This window comes from Microtus pennsylvanicus, chromosome 16 (assembly GCF_037038515.1).
Source record: "Microtus pennsylvanicus isolate mMicPen1 chromosome 16, mMicPen1.hap1, whole genome shotgun sequence".
Lineage (NCBI taxonomy): Eukaryota > Metazoa > Chordata > Mammalia > Rodentia > Cricetidae > Microtus > Microtus pennsylvanicus.
Window position 1 is genome coordinate 33,982,960 of NC_134594.1, and position 21,043 is coordinate 34,004,002.

At 42.9% G+C, this 21,043-nt stretch overlaps 1 protein-coding gene across 1 annotated transcript in view; it reads left to right on the forward strand.

Annotated features, from left to right (window-relative positions):
* Positions 1-2,156: 2,156 nt before the first annotated feature.
* Positions 2,157-21,043, forward strand: part of Kcnab1 (potassium voltage-gated channel subfamily A regulatory beta subunit 1) — a 338,516-nt gene continuing 319,629 nt past the window's right edge. The window contains exon 1 of the mRNA XM_075950414.1: positions 2,157-2,472. Within this exon, the coding sequence (XP_075806529.1) occupies positions 2,198-2,472 (275 nt within the window). The 5' untranslated portion in view covers positions 2,157-2,197. The remainder of the gene's footprint in view (positions 2,473-21,043) is intronic.

Genomic DNA, 21,043 nt, shown 5'->3' on the forward strand with positions numbered 1-21,043 from the left:
CAAGCTGGACTCAGTGGATTATGAAAAAAAAAACAAGAAATGAAGTTTGAAGGGTGAGGATGGATATGGGAGGAGTTAAGAGAGGCATAGAGGCTTGGCAGAATGGAAAATTATAATACAATCCTATATTATACACATGAGTGAAATTCTCAGAGAATGACAAAAACATATAATATATAGACAGTAAAATAAGAATTTGCTTTTTATGCTAAGTACCAGGGTATCAAAATATATCAAATCTAGCTTTGGCAAATTATGTACAATAGTTAATTGTCAGGATAATTCAATTCCTATTATTATAAAAATATAGTAGACATAAAATTGGGATGTTTACTATTTTTATATTTTATTGTAGAGTTATTTCATAAGGTCATGGGTGAAATATTGTGTGCAGCTGAGAGTGGTGGACCATGGTGAGCCACAGGCTGAAGAAACTAGTTCAGATAGAAAAAGGAAGCATGTAAAATTCCCAGTGCCGAGGAAGAGCTTGCTCATGTATTTTTTTAAAAAAAAGGATGATATCAAATTACTTTGGAACTTCAATTTCATTGGATAAATTTAAGATAATGATTTAAGATTTTTTAAACAATAATAATAGACTTCACAAGAATGGCGCTTCCCTATACACAAGAGAGTTCTTGGGCTGTGTCTGTTGTCCTCTATTGGCTTAGATCCACTAACAACTGATGAGTGTTCACAGAAATATTGGCATGCTTCTGAGAGCTATTCCTCTACCTCTTTGGTCCTTTTCTCTCCTGCCTTCCCAGAGCCCGTAAGACCTTACTGTAGCTCTATAATTTTAACCTGTGGCCTTGTCATAAGCAGGAAAATTCACATATGTCCCCAGGCTCACATACAGCAGACACTGAGATAGGGGATAGGGAAGAGGGATTTAGGATAATTAGGGGAACCACAGGTTAGTGATACCAAACAACACGGTAGTGGGAATCTTGAGTGAGCAATGGCATTGTAAATATCATGGCTCTTCTGAGCCAAAGCAGAGGTCAGAGGTCGCATATCCTTGAGCAAGCTTGGGTCCCACCCGTGCGCCTTAATCAAAAAGACCAAACTCTCCTTTCTTCAGAGCTAGTGTTCATAGGCACTTAACATACAAGTGCACAGGTAAACTCAAACACATGCGCGCGCGCGCACACACACACACACACACACACACACACACACACACCCCTATCTTCCCTCCAACTCCATCTTCACCTCAAGTCTGGCTGCAAATCCAATTGTAAGATGATTTTCATGCCTTCCGTGGATGTTAAGTGTCTGGAGGGTCAATTGCTGATTCAAAGAGCCTTCGGCTCCCAGTGGAGTGGGAAATAGAATCAACATTTCACTCTATGGTTGAGCCAAAGGGTTAGGAAAGCTGTCTTATCAATCTAATTGGAGGAGACGGTCAATCTAATTGGAGGAAATTCACATTAAAACTTTCCAACTCAGCCTGGAGAGATGGCTCAGTAGTTAAAAGCATGGTCTGTTCTTCCCGAGGACCTGGGGCCAATTTCCAGTATCTACATGGCAGCTTACAACTGGCTGTTATTCCAGTTCCAGGGTACCTGACACCCTCATACAGATAGATATACATGGAGGCAGAGCACCAATGTTCATAAATAAAATATATATATATGTATATATATATATATATATATATATATATATATATATATATATATATGAAGGGTGTGGGAATTTGGATTGGTATTTTTTTAAAAATCATATATATATATATATATATATATATATATATACTCTGAAAAGGACTGATGAGTCTCAAGTGGGCTTTTTTTTTAAAAAATGTAACTCTGATGTAATGATAAAATATAATTCACTCAAACCTTATTAAAAACGGTAAAAGTTCCGTTGTTGAGTGAAGCCACATTCCTAACTTTTCGAGAGGCTATAGCAGCATCGACTTCAGAATTACAAAGTTTTGGAGACTTGTTCTTGAATTTCCATATTCCAGGAAGTGACAGGTAGTGGCCGCCTTACCTCTCCCGTCAGGAAACCTTAGAGGTAGATATCCTTTCATCCCAAGCGCAGCGGGCTCAGTTACAAGTCCGTGGCAGGATAAGGTTAAGGTGGGGGAGGGGGCAGGGCAGAAGAGGGAGACAGAAGCAGAAATCAATTCAAATTACTTTGACAGTCGCTTAGCGTCTTCTCAGAAAGGAAGACTGGAACTTCGAAGATGCTGGCAGCCCGCACAGGCGCTGCAGGGAGTCAGATCTCCGAAGACAACAGCAAGTTCAGAAAGCAGTCTGGCCTTTCCTCAGGAGGGAAAGATAAATCTCCCAAGAAAGCCCACGAGAATGTCAAAGACAGTAGCCTCAGCCCCTGCGGGCAAAGCCAGCTCAGGGCGCGGCAGCTGGCCCTGCTGCGGGAAGTGGAGATGAACTGGTACCTGAAGCTCTGCGAGCTGTCGAACGAGCACACCACAGCTCATACCACCGGGATGCCGCACAGGTGAGCGCGCTGATGGGGGCATCCCGGGCGGGATCTGGAGAGCAGGTGTGTTGTCTTCCTCCCAGGCTGTGAAATCTTAGCAGCGGCTCTCACGGTCTAGCGGATGCTTGGCACTTGCGAACCTGTACAACAAAGGGCAGGAACCTGGTGCAAAAGTAAGCACGGCTCTCTGGGCTGCGATTCGGAAAGCATCCTGTGGAAAGTCGGTAACGAGTTTACTGGAGAGAGTAAAAAATTTTCTTAAGAAAAAAAATCCGAGGAATTCGGAGGGTGTAGGGAAAGAAAAGTTTCTTCCCCAAGGAAAAAAAATGTCATTGCAGCCTGCCTGCATTTCCTTTACCTTGAGAAGTAGGGCGTGGGGGGAAGGCTCTTTAGCTGTTCGAAAGTGGACAGTTGAAGGTTCCGGTGGTTCATGAGGGTGCCCAGCATATTGTCCTGACAACCATATACCTCAGCGGTGGGGACAGATTACCCCTGGGGAAAAGGGCACTTTTTAAAAAGGTGTAAATGTAAGGCAGTTTCCGGCAGATTTTCTTTCTCCTCTTCTCAGTCTTCACATACCAGGAGGGGAGGATAGTTTCATTAAATCTACCGCAGCAAGGCAACCTGTACAGACTAACTTTAGTCCTGAAGCCCAAGTGGACTTATTTCCAACAATTTTTTTTTATTAAGAAATCTCTTAAGAAATAAAGATAACCTTGCAAGAGAATAGTTTTTATTCAATGATAATAAAAATCCATTAATGAAATAGCCAAAATATGTTTTTTTTTGTAAAGACTACAACATATTGTATCAAAACATCCAGTATGCCATTAGCAGCTTCCGTATATATAGGTGGTATGTGTGTGTGTGTGCATGTGTCTTTGTGTATGGGGTGACGTGGTATGTGTGTGCCTGGAATTATATGTGTAACACATCTGTGATATGTGTTGTCTATGTGTGATATGTGTGTATGTGGTGTATATGTGTATTGTATGAGTGTGTGGTATCTTTGTGTGTGTTGTGAGTGTGTGACGTGTTTGTAGTGGGAATATGCTGGTATGTGTAGTGCCTGCACACGAGCGTGGAGGTATGCAGGGAGACCATGTTTCTTCCTCTGCCATGCTCCACTTTATTGCGTTGAGACTGGATGTCTCACTGTACCAGAAGCTTGTTATTTAGCTAGGCTGGTTGTCCAGGGGACTCTTGGGTTTTTCTTGTCTTTGCTCCACAATGCTAGAGTTACAGGCATGCATCCCCCACCCCCGACTTTTTAAGGGGTTGCTAGGATTTGGACTCAGGCAGGTCTGAACACTTGCCGAGCAAGCCCTTTTCCACGGAGTCTTTCCTCAGCTTCTGTTGTTATATTTCTAATTCAAAAAGGATATCCCCCCCCCCAAAAGGATATCCCAGGGAAACTTCTAAAGCAGTTGAATTAGATAGTACATATACTTAGAAACATGGACAATACTCTTCAAAATGCCTCAACAAACTTACATTCTCCCCTTTCGATCGGCAGTAATAAAATAAATGTTTCAAAATATAGGTCACTATTAAAAAATCACCACGTAAAATAAAGGATGAAATAAGTTTTCTAGAAATGTTCTTGGAATAGATTTAGTATTCATGGACAAGGTGGCCCATGTATATTCTTGTAGAAATTCTGATGCCTACATTTGGGGCAGGAGGAGGAAGGACTTAAGGAAGGGATGGTCTCATTTAAAGAAAGCTTGCAAGAGCTTGTCCCTGCAGGAAATTCACCTTCTTACATAACTTATATCCCAAACCATTGCATATCTTTCAAATCCATAAAGCTATTATTACAGAGGCTCTCCAGGGGAGGGGAGTTAAATGACAAAGGAGATCCCTGATAATGGTTTTTTTTTCCAAACATATTCTTTGCCTTACTCTAAACTCGTAACTTTTCGTAATGAATAGAATACAGGACCACAAAATTCGTCCTGTCAACAGACACTGAATCAAGTGAAAGATCAATTAAGATAATAAAGTTTAGTGAGAAATTGGGGGGGAAATGAATCACCGCTCTTTACTGTTCTCCTTAAATGATAACTGGCCCCATTGTCAGAAAAGACAAAATAAGACATGATTTGAGATTATTGTGCTCTTCAGGGCAGTGATTGACACCAGTTGATTGACCATTGATTGACAACAGTTGTGTGTCGCCCTTGCTTACTGAGTGCTTTGAAAAAGTAAAGGTCTTATCTACTCACCGCCATCAGGACAGGAAATGCCCATCCATCCTGGACTGTTGCAGTGTGTGTGTGTGTGTGTGTGTGTTTCCAGGAAGGGACTAGTTAGTGTATGTAGTAGGCACTAGCTGGCAGAATCAGACTTAAGGGCCGTCTGTGAAGTCCCCAAGGCGATTGATTGGCACTGTCTTGGACTGGGATTTTCTTGTTGAATTTGGGCCTGACCATTACAGACAGCTTCCTTTTGCAGGGCTTAAGTTCTCAATTGTGTTGAGGCCTACACATAATGAAGGTATAATTCATCTGTATTGTGATTAATAATACACTGTAATCATGCAAGCTCCTAAAAGATGTGATCCTAAGACAAAAGAATTGCCGTAGAATTAGATCCTCCTATTACAAGGTCAATCTTCCTTTAAGGTCTAAGGAGGGATTAGAGGTTAAAATAAATCTGCTAAAACACTTTAAAAAAAAAAAACGAGTGGAGAAAAATCTCTCCAGCTGAATGCTTCCAGAGGAAGGATGGGAATTTAGGTTTTCAGTATGAAGCGTCAACTTCTTTCCGCGTTTTCTTCAATACTTGTGTCTTCTCATCCCATGGTGCATGAACCAGTTGGGACTCTCCAAGGCCACAAGACCAGTTGTTGAAGCCCACCTTTGCTCTGTGTTGCTGACTCTTCCTCGGGTCTCCTGGAATGGAGGCTCTGTGTGCAAATACGATTGAACACTGGCAGTTGGGATGTGGATGTTGTTTGTCTTGACTCCTTTTCAATACGAGCTTCCCTCTCCCACTCTAATCTGGGAGGCAGGAATACAGAAATCATGACGCTGTGACAGAGAGCTTCCAGAGATGCTTTAGCAAGGCATACATGGATAAACAAACCAACCCAAGCACAGTTTCCTGCTACTGACTAGGCTCAGTCTCCAAGTGAACGTCTTCAACTCTTCTGGATGCAAGACGGTCATGTTAGCTCCCCTGCCTGGGACAGCTCATTCCCTCCCCTGTCCCAGTCTCCCAAGACAGGGCATACAAAGGAGCTGCTGACCACAGGATTCCTTTGTGTGGAAACTGTTCTTTAAAACATGTAATAGTTTTGTTAAAAGGACTCAGGGCCTCTTGTTGTGCTAAAAGTAAAGAAATGCTCAAAGATAAATGGGTACATAAAAAGGATGAGGGAGTTAGCTTGAAGGAGCGCCTGCTGGCTAATTGGGTTAGGTATAATAGTAACTAATGACAGCAATGCATTATACGCATTGAAGGAAGTAAACTATGATTCATACCGAGTCAGGGAAAAAGAAGTGCACTTAATCTTACAAATCTATTGTTTGACATTGGCCTCATAGTTCATAACACTGTACCACTACACTTAAAATGTGGCTCTGAAGGTAAATCTTACAGTGAATGCTCTTACCACAAAAGGAAAAAAAAAACCTTTGGTGACACAAATTTTAAAAGCTAGAAGTAAGTGGAGAAGAAGGAAACTCTTGGCGTTGAAGGGCTAATTTGTGGCATTGATTGTGGTGATGGGCTCCCAGGTGTGTGTAGTCACATAAAGCTTCAGCAACTTATGTGCATTAAATATGCAAAACTTCACTCGGGGGATGCCAGAGGCAGGTGATCTTTGTGAGTTCAAGGCCAGCCTAGTCTACAAGAGCTAGTTCCAGGACAGGCTCCCAAGCTACAGAGAAATCCTGTTTCAAAAACAAAACAAAATCAAACCAAACAAAATAAATAAATATAAATAAACCAAAAAAATGCAAAACTTTTTGTGTGGCAATTGTTCTTCAATGAAGAAAACCCAGCTAAAGTAAATCTCGAATTGTCTTGAAAGTTATACTTATTGGGACAATAATAAAAAGTAGGTTGCTGTGAAATAAATCTACAGAAAAAATGATAGGAAGTTTCCATGACCTCATATTTTATGAGGTCCCCACAGTTTATCTGTTCACTATATAGACAAAGCTAGAGAGTGTCCAGCGGAGAAATCTGGAAGGTGTGTATCAGTACCGTGGTTCATGGGCTATCTGCACAGGCCTCCTCAGACTGGACATTAAAAAGATGTTCATCACGGTGATGTATCTGCCAGATGTGTAATCTGAATCTATGTGGGAAAAGAGAAGTCGACCCAATATTCTACACACTAACCTCTCATCAGGAATTGGTTTGAGCCACATCTGCAGGAGAACTGCCCTGAAATTTTCTGACCCACAAAAAGGAGCAAAGTTGTCCTTACTGAAGGAGACCAAGGAGAAGGACTCCCAAATACAGTTTATGCCCTGCACTGAGTTCTGGGTGGAATCTAGTCAGCTCTTCAATGCGCTGTAGGGATGCCAGACAAGTTCTAAAGACAGACTATGGGTTAGATAATAGAATTACATCAAATCCACATGTTCTTATTTTGAAAACTTTGTCATGGTTCTATTAGAGAACATCTTTATTTCTAAGACACACACACTGCAGTGTTACAGAGTGGCATAAATGCAGTAAAATAATTCAAGAATAAAAGCAAATAATTTAAAGATAATATTCACATGTGTGTACATGTGCACATAAGCATATCATAGATGTACACACATATACATATATAAATATACAAATTTATACCATGATTACTTCAACATCCATGGGGATTGGCTATGCAACTCATCTCATCCCCAGTAATATTCAGTGATACTAAAGTCCCTTATATAAAACAGCATAGTGTTTGTACAGGACACACATCTTTCCTTGTAATTTAAATCACCTTCATACTGCTTGTATTAAGTAGCATATTAGATTGCATCCAGCATAAATGCCACAGAAATGACTGTCATACTGATAATAATAGCAAGGTTATAAAAGGTCTGTACATGTTCAATAATGATGCTTTTACAAGGGATATCTTGGATCTGGCACTACTTGAATTCACAGCTGTAGAACTCACAGATATGGAAGAGTGATCACACACACAGAGAGAGAGAGAGAGAGAGAGAGAGAGACAGAGACAGAGACAGAGAGAGACAGAGAGAGAGACAGAGAGAGACAGAGACAGAGAGAGAGGAGAGAAAGAATTATGGGTAATACAAATAGGATAAAGTAATTGATTATTTATGTTGAATTGGCAACTGGTGAATTATAAGAATATATCAGATATAGTTTATACTAATCTTGTGACTTCCTTTCTAAATTTGATATCAGAGTACAGTAAAATATGATTAGAAAATAAAGAGGACAGTGATAATCCTGATGTTTCCAGACAGTTTGGGAGTAGCACCTCACGTGATTTCCTCTGGACCTTGCTGTCTAATCTCCTGGTGTTGTGCTTGGCAGTTGTATCCAGGTGCAGAGGGTTTTCTGTAACTATGGTGTGTCACACAGAAATCATATGATCACAATCATAAGAGAAAGGAAGGCCTCCGCAGAAAGGAAGAGAAGGCCCTTATTCCAAGAAAGAGGGAGACAAGGTTCCTTCCATTCTGACAGGGATCACCTGGGTAGAAGCAGTAGACACCCTCCTGTGGTCTATGGGCCCCCTGATAAGTACGAACCTCACTCCACCCATTAGGGAGACATATCAAGGGCCATTATTTCAAGGAGCCGTTATTTACAGTGCTAGCTGGAGGCTGTCTTGGCACAGGGAACAGCATTCAACAGACAAAGCCACATAATAGCTGCACGATCCATCAGTTCCTGCAGACGTTATCTGTGAACTAGTTCCAACCAAGCAGAGAAATTGCACCTTAATTTCAGCAAGTGTTTTCACAAAAGCACATCATCTTAGCATTTAACCCTGTAGGCATCAGGGTTAACATGTGGTCAAGAAGAATGCACAGGCAACATGCTGTATTGGTGGGCATGCAGCGATAGATTCTCTGAATTATTTGTTTCTGTTAGGTAGGCACAGGACTCATGACCCAGGTCATTGTAAACACGAGAGTATCCATGTGAGCCAGGAAGAACAGTGTGGGTACTTAGCAGAAGCGGGGCACAGATCTGTAGACAGGGTAAAGTATCAAGAAATTTTTGAGTGTTCTGGAAAAAGTAACTTTTCCCTTCGGATATGCCTCATGGACTTTTCTAAAGTTTGCCCCTTTTTATAAGGAACTCAAAAGTGCTTTATGATTAAACACGCAGGGTTTTTTTTTCCTGCAATAGATAACAATTTCTTTTTATGGAACCCTTAATACATAACACACTATTCTCATCTTTTATTCTTTCTGCAACCCTAAGTGATAAGACGATTTTATGAGGAGGTCTCAAGTCTAATGTTCTTTGCTTGTTACACCAGCACTTAATGGTGTGAACGCTCAGGGGTCCCCTCTGGAAGCCTCTTACAGGAAGTTCATGAGGGGCAGACAGCTCTGTATAGCAGAGCCAAATCCACTCATCTGTGACGACGCCAAAGGAGAGTTCAGGCTATATGCTTCCTGCCGCATTACTCTGCACTGCCACACGGCTGGCGGCTGAAAGCATTTTGTTTCGGCAGAAACAATGTATCGGTACTTTGAAACAAAGTATCGGCACTTCGTTTTGGCAGAAACAATGTATCGGCACTTTGAAACAAAGTATCGGCACTTTGTTTCAGCAGAAACAATGTATCAGCATTTTGTTTAAGCAGAAACAATGTATCAAAAGACAACCATTTCCTTTCTTCCTCCTTGCTGTATCACATTCCACGGCAAACACATCAAAGAATGCTGCCATTTCTAGAAACATGCTTCTAAATAAAACTGTAGCCTTCAAATCTTGATGGAAGATACTACAAAAGTTAAAAGTGGAAAAACCCAGAGATTAAATAAACGAAATAGAAGATAAAATGAAAATTAACCTGTAGACGGCAGAACAAAATACAATAAACTGGGTGGCTTATGATGACAGAATTTTTTTTTATTACTCTGGAAGACCAACCATCCTAAATCAAGGGGTATGATGGCACTGCTTGCAACCTCTGCTGTACCTCTTCTTTTTCTTGTTTGTGGTGACTTGGGCCACTCTTAGTCATTCCTTGACTTGTGGATGCATCACTATGCTGTCTGCTTCTGTCATAACCCGCTCTTCTCTCTCTCCTATGGGTGTGCTTGGATTTCTCAGAACACCAGTCATGGATTAAGCCCAACTTCAATTCTGTGTGTATTTCAACTTAATGATAGGAGGCTTCGAGACCCTGTTTTAAATGAGGTTGTATCTATAAGAACCAGGGCTACGACTTCAGCATAGCTCTGAGGGACAGAGCAGCTTAAGCCACAACAGGAAGAATAGAACCCATACTGTGTTGTGAAGTAGGATGTGGGTGTTGGGGACCCATGGTTGCCATAGCTATGTTCTCCACTTCAGTACTTTCTCTACTGCTTGGGTTGTGGGTGAGGCAAATATGTGTAATGCATTGACTTTAGGTTAGGGGCTTCAGCATTTAAAAATCAGAACATGGGGCTGGAGGGTGGGTCAGCCACTAAGATGCCTCAGCTCTGGAGAGCTGGAAAGAGGAGAACTCCTGGATCTTGCTGGACAGTCAGCCTAGCCAAACATCGAGTTCTAAATCCAGTGAGAGACTCTGTTTCCAAGAATCAGGATGGGGCTGGGGAGATCACCCAGTGATCACCCAGCTTGCTCTGCACACAGGAGAACCCGAGTTCAGTACCCAGCACCCACGCAAAAGTCTGCTGACTATTGTGGTAGTTTGAATGTATTTGGCCCCCATAAGCTCACAGGGAGTGGCACTATTAGGAGGTACAGATTTATTGGAGTGTGTATGGCCTTATTAGAGGAAATGTGTCACTGTCGGGGCAGGCTTTGAGTTTCCTATGCTCAGGATACTGCCAAGTGAGTCATTTAATTTCCTGTTGCCTCTGAGTCAAGATGTAGTTCCAGCCTGAAGCCTGCTGCATGCTGCCAAGCCCCCCGCCATGATGGTAATAGACTGAATCTCTGAAACTGTATATGAGCCGCTTCAATTAAATGTTCTCATTTATAAGAGTTGTCATGGTCATGGTGTCTCTTCACAGCGAATAAAAACCTAACTAACATCTATGCATGCCTGTAACCCCAGTATTGGAGCATGACAGAGACAGAGGGGAACACAGACAGGCAGATGCCTACTGGCCAGCCAGGCTAGCCTAGTAAAAGCAAGATTCCAGTTTGAGGAGAGATGCTGTCTCAGGGGAACAAGATAAGAAACATTGCAGGGAAGTCACCCAACTTCTTGCTCCTGTGGTCAAAGAAATAGAAACTCAAAAATTAGTTAACATATCTAACAGTTTGTTGAAACACAAAACTCAATGATTTCATGGACTGGAGTGGTCAGGGGGTAAAGGTGCTTGCTGTCAAGATTGATGACCTGAGTTAGATCCCTGGGACCGACATGGAGGTAAGAGAACTGGCTATCGCATGTTGTCCTCTGACCACCACATAGGAACCATGATAACTCTTCCTCCCACCACATAACATCAATAAGCAAATGAAAAGTAGGGAGGGGCAATATTTCGGGCAGAAGGGTTCAAGCAGGGAGTAGAATAATAAAGATAGAAGAGAGGCCAGAGGAAGAGTTAACCAGCAGAAAGCTTGTGTGAACAAGCTATATGTGAATCCTATGATCTTGCAACCCCATTGAAATTATAATGAAGTGGATAATGAGACACACGTGATATGAAAGAGCAGGAGAGGAATGTGGGAAGCTAAAGGCTGAGCAGGGATGGGTGGATGGTGGCAGAGGGTTGGGGGGGGGGAGAAAAGAGAGATAGAGGGTGCGTTAACCAAAACAGGATGGAGGAAGAAGCCAAATAAGACCCTACTAATTTATAAGCTAATTAAAGATAGAATGCTTTAAAAGGCATTTCAACAGGGATACCTCATATTAGGGAACAATGATGTCCCTAGAGACAGAGGTTATTAAATGGTTTACTGCCACCACCGGCCCATTAGTTACTGGTCAGGAAGGCCCCAGAGGCACCCCAAACAGTACAGTCTATCTACAGTACTTTTGGTTACCCACTGTAACTAGATGGTATGACCCTATTACTGAAGACACCACACACTTTGGTTGCAGAGCATAGGCATGAATAAATCTTGAACTAAGTAGGAAACTCTTTGCTTGCCGGCTAGCTTTTATAATACTAGAAGGTGCCATATTCTACTAGGGGAGAAAAGACATCAGTGGTCCTTCTATAGCAATGGATTCTGAATATTACAAACCTAATCTGTCCTCATGATGTGCCTACTGGCCCAAACGAGGCAAGAAGCTTTATGGGTTGTGACAGTTTGAAGAGTTCTATTAAGATCATATATTTGTATACTTTGTTCCCAGTTAGTAGAACTGTTTGGGAAGAATTAGGAGGTGTGACCTTGTTGAGGTGAGTGTGTCATGGAGTGGGGTGGGGTGGGGGTGGGCTTTGAGGTTTCAAAAGACCCATGCCATTCTGAGCCTATTTCTCTCTGCCTCCCACTTTTGGATCAAGATATAGGCTCTCAGCTGTCCCTCCACCATCGTGAACTTTAATTCTTTGAAGTTGTAAGCCCTAAATCAAATGCTTTCTGTTATGAGTTGTCTTCGCCTTGAATTTTTATCACAAAATAGAATAGTAACCAAGAGAGGGAGCAACCAATTGCTCTCTTGATTAGATTTCAAGCCTTCTCCACAGGAGGGAAATATGGTCAAAATCCATGGTTATGCAAACCACAGGCCCTAAAGGGGAACCTACTGACGTTGTTTTTCTAGATAGTCACATTATGAAGCTACCTCCTAAATGTCTATGTTTATATATTCTATTTTGATTTCTATTGCTGCAACAAAACACTGGCCAAAAAGCAAGTTGGAGAGGTGAGGTTTGTTTGGCTTCCAGATTACAACCCTTCATCAAGACGTGGCCAAGGCAGAAAGCAAACTCAAGGCAGGAACCTGGGACAAGAATTGAAGCAGAGGCCACGGAGGAATGCTGCTTACTAACTTGTTCCTTGGGCTCACATTCCTTCGTCTTTCTTATATCAGCCAGGGCCATCAGCTCAGAGGTGGCACTACCCAGAGTCCTGGGCCCTCCCATAACACTGACTAAGAAAATGCCCCCCAAGACTAGCCCGTAGACCAATCTGATTGAGGTTTTTCTCAGTTGAAGTTTCTTCTTCCGGTGACTCCCTTTTGTATCAAGTTGACAAAATCTAAAGAGCACCATGCATTGATTTGTACTGTTCCCACCTTCATCATAGCAACTTCTTATTGCACTGGGTAGTGCTTACTACAGAGACTCGTGGCCCTCAGAATGCTGAAAATAAGGGACAGTGAGTGGTCAGCTGAAGGGGGACTTTTATGTCAACCCTCCTCTACATCAACCTGCAGAGGGACCTCTGTGTCATCCCTCCCCTCAACCAACCCTCCCCATCATCACAACCACCAAGACTCAAGGACCATCCCAGAAGAGGGGACAGGAAGAACGTAAGAGCCAAAGAGCTGGGAGGAGTCCTATGAAAAACTGTCCTTTGGAAGTGATACGGCTGTTACATATTCACAACACAAGACCTGCAAATAGCAAGTCAGTTACAAAGACCGTCATGTAGGGGTAAAGGATTCCTCAGGCCTCCGCTGAGGAGATAAAGGCTGTTGATGACTCTCAGGGGATGAATAGTAACTTTTATTTGGGGCTGTGGCCCCTGGTGGGTTGCCCTTACCTCATCACAGAACTCCACACCAGAGTTGAAAACTAACTGAATAATTTTAAAAGGAGGTCATGAAGTTAGGAGGGTCCTGGAAGGAGTTAGGGGGACTTGGGTCTGGGTAAACATGATCAAGATACTCTGTTTGCACATCTGGAAATTTCAAAGAATAAATTTAAAATATCGTTCTTTTGAGAAGGAGATGGCTACCAATATAAGCAAGTGTGATAGAACAAGCAAATTAAAGTATAAATGATTTGAAAGACTAATGCATTTTGCTCCCATACTTTGGTCAGAATTGAGGTGTAACCCATGTTATGCCTGGTCTATGTGGTCAGGGCTTACAAAGTTTGCTAAGAGTGGGTGACTCTGAAGGTCTGTGGCAGGAATGTGTGCTTCACCTGGCACCCGAGCACTGAACACTGCTCACTTAAGATTCTTTCAGGTGTTTAGGGAAGCACCAACTTCCTGAGCAAAAGTACATTGGGGTTAGACGAGGAAGAGGCTTTAAACACAGTGTTTACAACAAACCAGGGCAGCCTAAACTATTAAGTGGAAGTTACCAGAGACACTCAGTATTCGCCACACAATCCTGTGGGTGAGAATTTAGTTGCAGCATTCTGACAGAGATTTCACCTTCTTAACTCATATCCCTTATGGTGTAGGGCAGTAGCTCATGACCCGCATCCTAATGCTGCGCTTGCTGTTATCAGAAGCACTTGATTTTTTTTTTTTTTTGGATTTTCGAGACAGAGTTTCTCTGTGGCTTTGGAGCCTATCCTGGAGCTAGCTCTGTAGAGCAGGCTGGTCTCGAACTCACAGAGATCCGCCTTCCTCTGCCTCCCGAGTGCTGGGATTAAAGGCGTGCGCCACCATTGCCCGGCCATCAGAAGCACTTGAAACCCCGGAATTTGTTCCCTTCCGTTGGTTTGCAGAAGGCAGGGCATGGTTCTCTGCACAGGCAGTTCTCAAGGTGTTTTGAAAGACTCAGAGCCTGCCAGGGGAGCAACACGCGATTCCAGGGCATAGAAGAATCTAGCAGCGTTTGTGAAGGAGCTGAGATTATGATGCAAATGTATGCGAGACGATAATCTCAGCTATCAATCAAGAGATCAGTGAGGGAACACTGCCCGGTCTGATTGAGCATCTTGTCTATATGAGGCAACGTGAAGATGAATTACTACAAAATCTACTTGTACACAGGAGTCGTGACATTTACACTTCGGTCAGGAATACTCTAAATGAGAAGGTCAGAGAAAGAAGAGGAAGGATCTGTGTTCGTGGCAGGTGTGAATTGGAGTTGGACTTGGGGGGTGTGCACAGCTTGAACAGAAGGTGATGGGTATCAAATCCAGGTGTTGGCTTTGGCAATGGAAAATATTGTGGGGGTTTAAAATCCTTTCTGTGTGTCTGAGTCAAATGTCCGCCTACCAAGTTTTCACTCTACAAACAGAAGCTAGCTCTCTTTGGATTTGGAACAGAAAGGTCTAGGTTTAAATCCTGGTTGTGTTTCTGGATACATATGCGAGTGGAGCCATGCGTTTCCCCTCATATCTGAGATTCTTGCTTCTTGCCTAGTAAAGAGCTGGGTGAGGAAGCAACCACACGGTCATGCTTTATTTCCTCAGTCTTTTTTCCCACGTGACTTTTTCCTCTCAAAGAATCCATCTGGAGGCACTCAAGTGCTATCTCCTGATAGAGTTAATTGACCTCTGTTTCATTCATTGCGTTTGAAGCAGTTCTTGACTAGGTCTGTCTCATCTGAGCTCCAAGAAGGGGAGATTGAAACAAGCACCATGGCCTTTCCAGGGCTTGTCATTGAATGTCCCGCTGGAAACTCTTCCTGGTGGGTTCTGTGCTTTTGTTTTGTGGGAAAGAAGCAGCCCAGCGGGCTGAGGAACACTCACTCACGTTCCTCTGGAGATGGTCGCTGAAGATATGCTCCTTCAGTCACAGCCTTCTGGACACGTTCAGTGCCACCAAGGGTCAATGTTCCCGTGTTAGAGAAGCATCTCTGAGTTTAGAGAAATTGACAGTTTCCTGTGTATGGGCATACACATTGTCATCTAAATATGGCAAGGGGGAAACTTGCCAAATACTTCTTTAGTTGCCAGACATTTAAACTGGGCTACCATCCAGACTTGTGTCCCTAATTGGGGAAGGGCTCCTGATGCTGATTATAGGGGAGCTTTATGCAAATACTTTATGCCTAATGAGTCCATTGATCACAAAGTTACCCCTAGCTGCTAAATCCTGACACATGAGTAACCTGATCTGAGAATATTTATTTCTCAAGTCCATCCACAAGCCTGAAGGTCCGCTTGGATGGGGCCGGAAGTGAGTGAGTGCTCTGTCGTCTTTATCTTGTTTTCTTAGACGGCTTGAGCAGTGACATCAATCCATTGGACACAAGGACAAGAGGGTGCTGGGCCTGTAAATGGTATCTGTGAGGGTGGGATTCAGTCACATGACCACACCTAACCGAATGGGATGCTGGGACTCGTAGTCCACATGTATGCTTAGGAAGGAAGAGAAATGGACATGTTACAGCTAGCCAGTCGCTACCCCAGGGCTGTGGTTCAAGCACACAGCACGAATTTGGTAATTCCCTTTACCAAGCAGAGGTCCTCACTACCCTTTAATTTTAACAACACATTCCTCTCTTTCAAAGCCTGATCCATTGACTTGACCTTTTCTTGGGCACATGGTGAGTCAATCTCTTTGGGCTTCCCTGCTTGGATTTCAGCTTTCCTATTTCACTGAGAAGGCTGATGACACTTCAGAAAACTGTAGAAGGTGACCTGATACCAGGCTGGCAGGACATGGGTCACTGATGAAGTAAACATCCTTCCGTATCCATCCATGAACACTGAGATCTCATTCTGAATGTCGCAGCTCTGTGCAGGCCCAAGGAACCCAGGAAGCCTGCTGAGCTTCCCTGCAGCCTGTGTTTCCTTCCTCCTCCTTTGGGCTGTGAGAGGACTCCTTGGTAGCATAGCAGCTCCTTCCTTTCCATGGCAACAGCCGCAGCCTCTGGCGCCAGCCACACAGCCTGGCAGCTCATGAGACAGGATCAGGCACACGGAAACATAAGTCAGAGAGCATGGGCCCGGAGTCAGATGACCTGTTGGTGCAGTCTGTTATTTCAGAACCATCAAGGTGTGTGCTTCTAAGAGGAGCATCTTGCTAAGTATGTCTACTCACGTGACGTTTATTATGTGTTTTACATACTAAAACCTACAGGGTGCTTGATGACAGTCAACCCAGCCATACGGTTGTCAGAAGCAGGATGCAGTGTGGTTTTGTGTTAGTCATTCTTCTCTGAGTCACAACCTTCAATCAGTGTGTGTGTGTGTGTGTGTGTGTACGTGTGTACAGAGTGTTTTAGTATAAATATCTCTCATTTAAAATTCTTTACTAAAAAATAAAGCAAAGCCCAATGTGCATTTTATAGTTTAATATTCATATCTCATTTCATTGCGAGTGTTAAGTATGAAGTAAACTGTACAAAAGAGCTGTTAAGTTGTTTAATTTCCTCCAGGGCTAAGTAGCTGCTAATCAGTATAAATAATCCACAAGAAAGATGTGCTAAAACACCAACTTTGTCTCCAGGCTTAGGAATTTGAGTGATGAGACTGTCCAAATAACAGTTGCTTGTTAGACACATTTTAAACATTAAACCCGTTTGTCGTATTTTACATCCCAGATGGTGAATTATCCAAAAGATATGGTAGAAAAGTATTGAGTTTACATGCGTTTTAAAGTATTTTCAGTTTAAACACATTTCCCATGGTACCTGTCTTCAGAAATAAAAACAAAAAGAAGAAAGAAAAAAAATAGAAGAGAAAGAAGAAAAAAGAAACAGAAAAGGACAAAAACAAAACAATAAAAATGGGAACAGATGTAACTTCCAGGATCTTCTTTCCTTAGTATATGTGTAGTATTAAAATATCTCTAATAATCAAACCAGAAAAATAAGTCACTAAAAAGATTTCAGCATTATCATGGTCTAGTTTTGTCACTCAAGGACTGTTATGGAAGGTTCCCGCCCCAACAACCTTAGAGTGTTTTCAGTGACATAAGACTGTAGTGTAAATGGGTATATTAGAAGTATGAGGGGAATTCTGTAGAAATATGAAATGAGGTCTGGAGAGATGGCTCAGAGCACTAGCTGTTCTTTCAGAGGACCTGAGTTCAATTCCCAGCAACTACATGGTGGCTCATTTCCATCTGTAATGAAATCTGGTGCCCTCTTCTGGTCTTCAGGGATGCATATATGCAAACAGAATACTGTATACATAATAGAGAGGTTCAGGCACCCTTGTTTAACTCAGTCTCTCTCTCTCTCTCTCTCTCTCTCTCTCTCTCTCTCTCTCTCTCTCTCACACACACACACACACACACACACACACACACACATGAAATCAGGAGAAGACTTGCTGAGAAGCCCATTTCCAGCAGAAGAAGGGAGTTAAGACAGGTGCTAGGGGCTAAGGAACAAAGTTCATTATATACGTGATGAAAGGTCAAAGAATGAAACAAGGAAGCTTTTAAAAATGCAAGTGACAACCTACAGAATGTGAGGAAGTGCTAGAAAAGTGTGTTGCAAGTTTAATATTAAGATTTAAGTTTAATATTAAGATTATACAAAGACATCTGACAAGTCAATAAAGAAAGCACACAAATTATAAAGTGACAAAAGAACTTGAACATTCTCCTTCAAAAGCTATTCAAGGCCGGGCGGTGGTGGTGCACACCAGAACTCAGGAGGCGGAGGCAGACGGATCTCTGTGAGCTCGAGGTCAGCCTGGTCTACAAGAGCTAGTTTCAGGACAGCTAGGCTGTACCACAGAGAAACCCTGTCTTGAAACAACAAAAAATAACTATTCAAGATAAAGGCAGGCATCAGTTTGCTTTGGTAATAATTAAGGAAATGCGAATGAAAACTGCAATGATTTATCCTTCACTTACACTTGAAATACACACCAAGCATGGGCTGCTGCCGTAGATGCATTGAGATTTGACATCATGTGCAAGGCTAGGATGCAAATTTTAATGGCTCATTTCTCCTGGAAAACAGCTTGACAACTTCTCAAAACTTAAAGGTAGATGTCTCCTATGATCCTGTAATCTTACTCCTAGATAGGTTCTTAAAAGATCTTTCGGGTTTTATTTTATTGATGCTTTTAGGGTTTTGCGCTTACATATATTTCATGTTGAACATGTTATCCCTCAAACACAGTTCTGTTTCTACTTTTGTGTCATCTTATATATCTGTATTTGTCTTTCTGTGATCGGTTTAGTTTGACTAGTAGGGCGATCTCCAGTAGCGTCCATCCTGCTGACAACCACGAAGCCTCATTCTCTATAGCTGAACCGGATTCCGCTTTCCTCACATACCACATTTTTCTCACTCATCCCTCTGCTGTTGACTCCTTAGGTTGGTCCCACAGAGTAGCTATTGGGCACATTGCTGCAGTAAGCCTTTGTGTTAAAGTATCTACGCATGAGCATATGTCCCAGTAGGACTGTTCAAAATGGCCATTCGGTGAAAAATATCCCAGTGTGTTCCACACTGTGCTGGTGGTGTGTACACACAATGGAACGCTATTCGGGTCATCAGTAACTGAACTGGTAACTACATGGGTGGACCTCCAGGATATTAGGTTAAGTGGAAGAAGCCGGATGTAATTTGACATCCCACCTGTGGTTCTCTGGATAAACTATCAAAGGCAAGTACGTCCATCCTGGCACATTGAAAACTGAGGGCTTTTCTGGAGCTGACAGAGTAGATGGAAGGAATTAACTATGGCCTGGGACACCTTGCTTCCGATGAACGGAAGAGTTTTACTGAGAGCTAGAGATGAGCTCACAGAACGCTGTCAATGCTCGCCTGCCGCTAAGTCATTTGCTTTAAGACTCTGTATTTTATGCTAGATGATTTTTATTTTAATACATTACTTAAAAACTGAATTGTCCCCTGGGGTTGTTAAGAGGTATGGGATGCCTTGGAAATCGGGGAAAGCATTTGCCACTTGGCGCTTTGGATCTGTGTTTCTGCGTTCTTTCCCCCACTCTTCTGTAGTCTCCTGCCGCTGTCAACTTTCAGCACACCTGGCCCTCGCTCTCCTTTCATCCCATTTGCCATCTTTGCTTGGGTGAGGACCAGGAAACAAGGAAGTCAGCTATGCTTAAACTATAACGAAGAAAGCCCATTTGGATTTTGACCTGAGGCATGAGATTCAGGAATTGTTGCAATTTGTTGTTTATCCTAATTTGTTCATTTGATTCTTGGCTGAATTCAGTCCAGCAAAGTTGGAGAAAGGTCACCTCTAAAAAAACTCAGTTGCTGCTCTGTTTATAGTAACACGAGTTGGTCTGGGAGAGTGCCAGGTCCTGGAGTCGCCTCGGGATGGTATTTATCTGGAGGAACCCTAAGAGATTTGAGAAAGGTCAAGCATTTAGAAGCCAGTTTTCCAAAATGTTGTTGGGTCACCGGTAGTTTAGATGTTATAAATGTCCCACCCAGTAGAGCATCCCATCACAAGCTGGCAAAGGTAACGATCCATTTCTCGTTCATAGCAGAGTTGAGGCTTGGAACAATATTATGCTTAGTAGCTGAGCTTTTATAATTAGTCTACAGTGGAAGGACAGTTCAGGAGACAGCCTGGGAACTGGGGATATAACTTGGTTGATACAGCGCTTGCTCTGCAAATGTGAAGACCTGAGTTTGAATGCTTAACACCCCTAGAGAAAGCCAAACACGGCATCCGCCTGTATCCCAGGCTGGGGAGGTGGGGACAGCAAGACTCTGACCAGCACGATCAGAATTTGGGAGCTTCAGCAAGAGACACTGTCAAAAAATATAAAATGATACATACACGTGCGTGCACACACACACACACACACACAAAGACACACATACAGACAGGCATACACCCACACAGAGAAAGAGACACATACACAAAAAGCATTATGTATTTGTGTAGGTAAGTACATAAACCAATTTAGCTTATTCGGGTGTCTGGAATTAGGTCTTTGATAGTATTTCTTGGTATGGGCATCTGGTCTCCTCTTTGCTGAGAATGGTTGTTCTTATTACTATAACAGCAAATATCCTTATTTGTTCTTACCCCAATATGTCAGGCTGTGGACCAGCTGAATGGTGCTTAGCTCTCCATCTTGGGACCACTCTGTTGGTTTCTGAATGGGGTGTAAGAGTGTTCTCAGCTTGACAAGGAATAGGTTCACCTTCTGAGCCTACGAGTAAACCTTCCATAGGCTTAGAACATTGTCTCTATTCAGGCATTTGTAGACGGCTTGCTGGGCTTTGCAGGTAGCTCTGAAGTTCCAGTTTAGAGACCCCATGGTGTGGATGCTGACAGGCAGGTGGAAGGAGGGGTGGGTGCAGGCGACTTCCTGGAAGTTCTGGTTAACTCCATGGAGCACAGGGACAGAAGAAAAGGGGCACAGGCCTCATTGTCCTGAGAACTGCCATCCTGCCCTCCCCGCGCCCCTCCCCCACGAGACTTCTGCTGCCTCTGTGGCCCCACTCTGGCAGGAGGCATCTTCAGAGGTCACAACTGGATGCTTAGAGTTCCACAGCTGGGTGTGAATGGTGCTTGCTGGCAAAGTGATAGATGCAGAGACACAACTTCACTTGGGAACCCCACTTCCTCTTCACTTGGGAAATCCTACCATGTGGTTTCTTTCTTGGTTTTCAGGTCTTTTCTTTATAATCTTCTATTCCTCCCTGGCATTC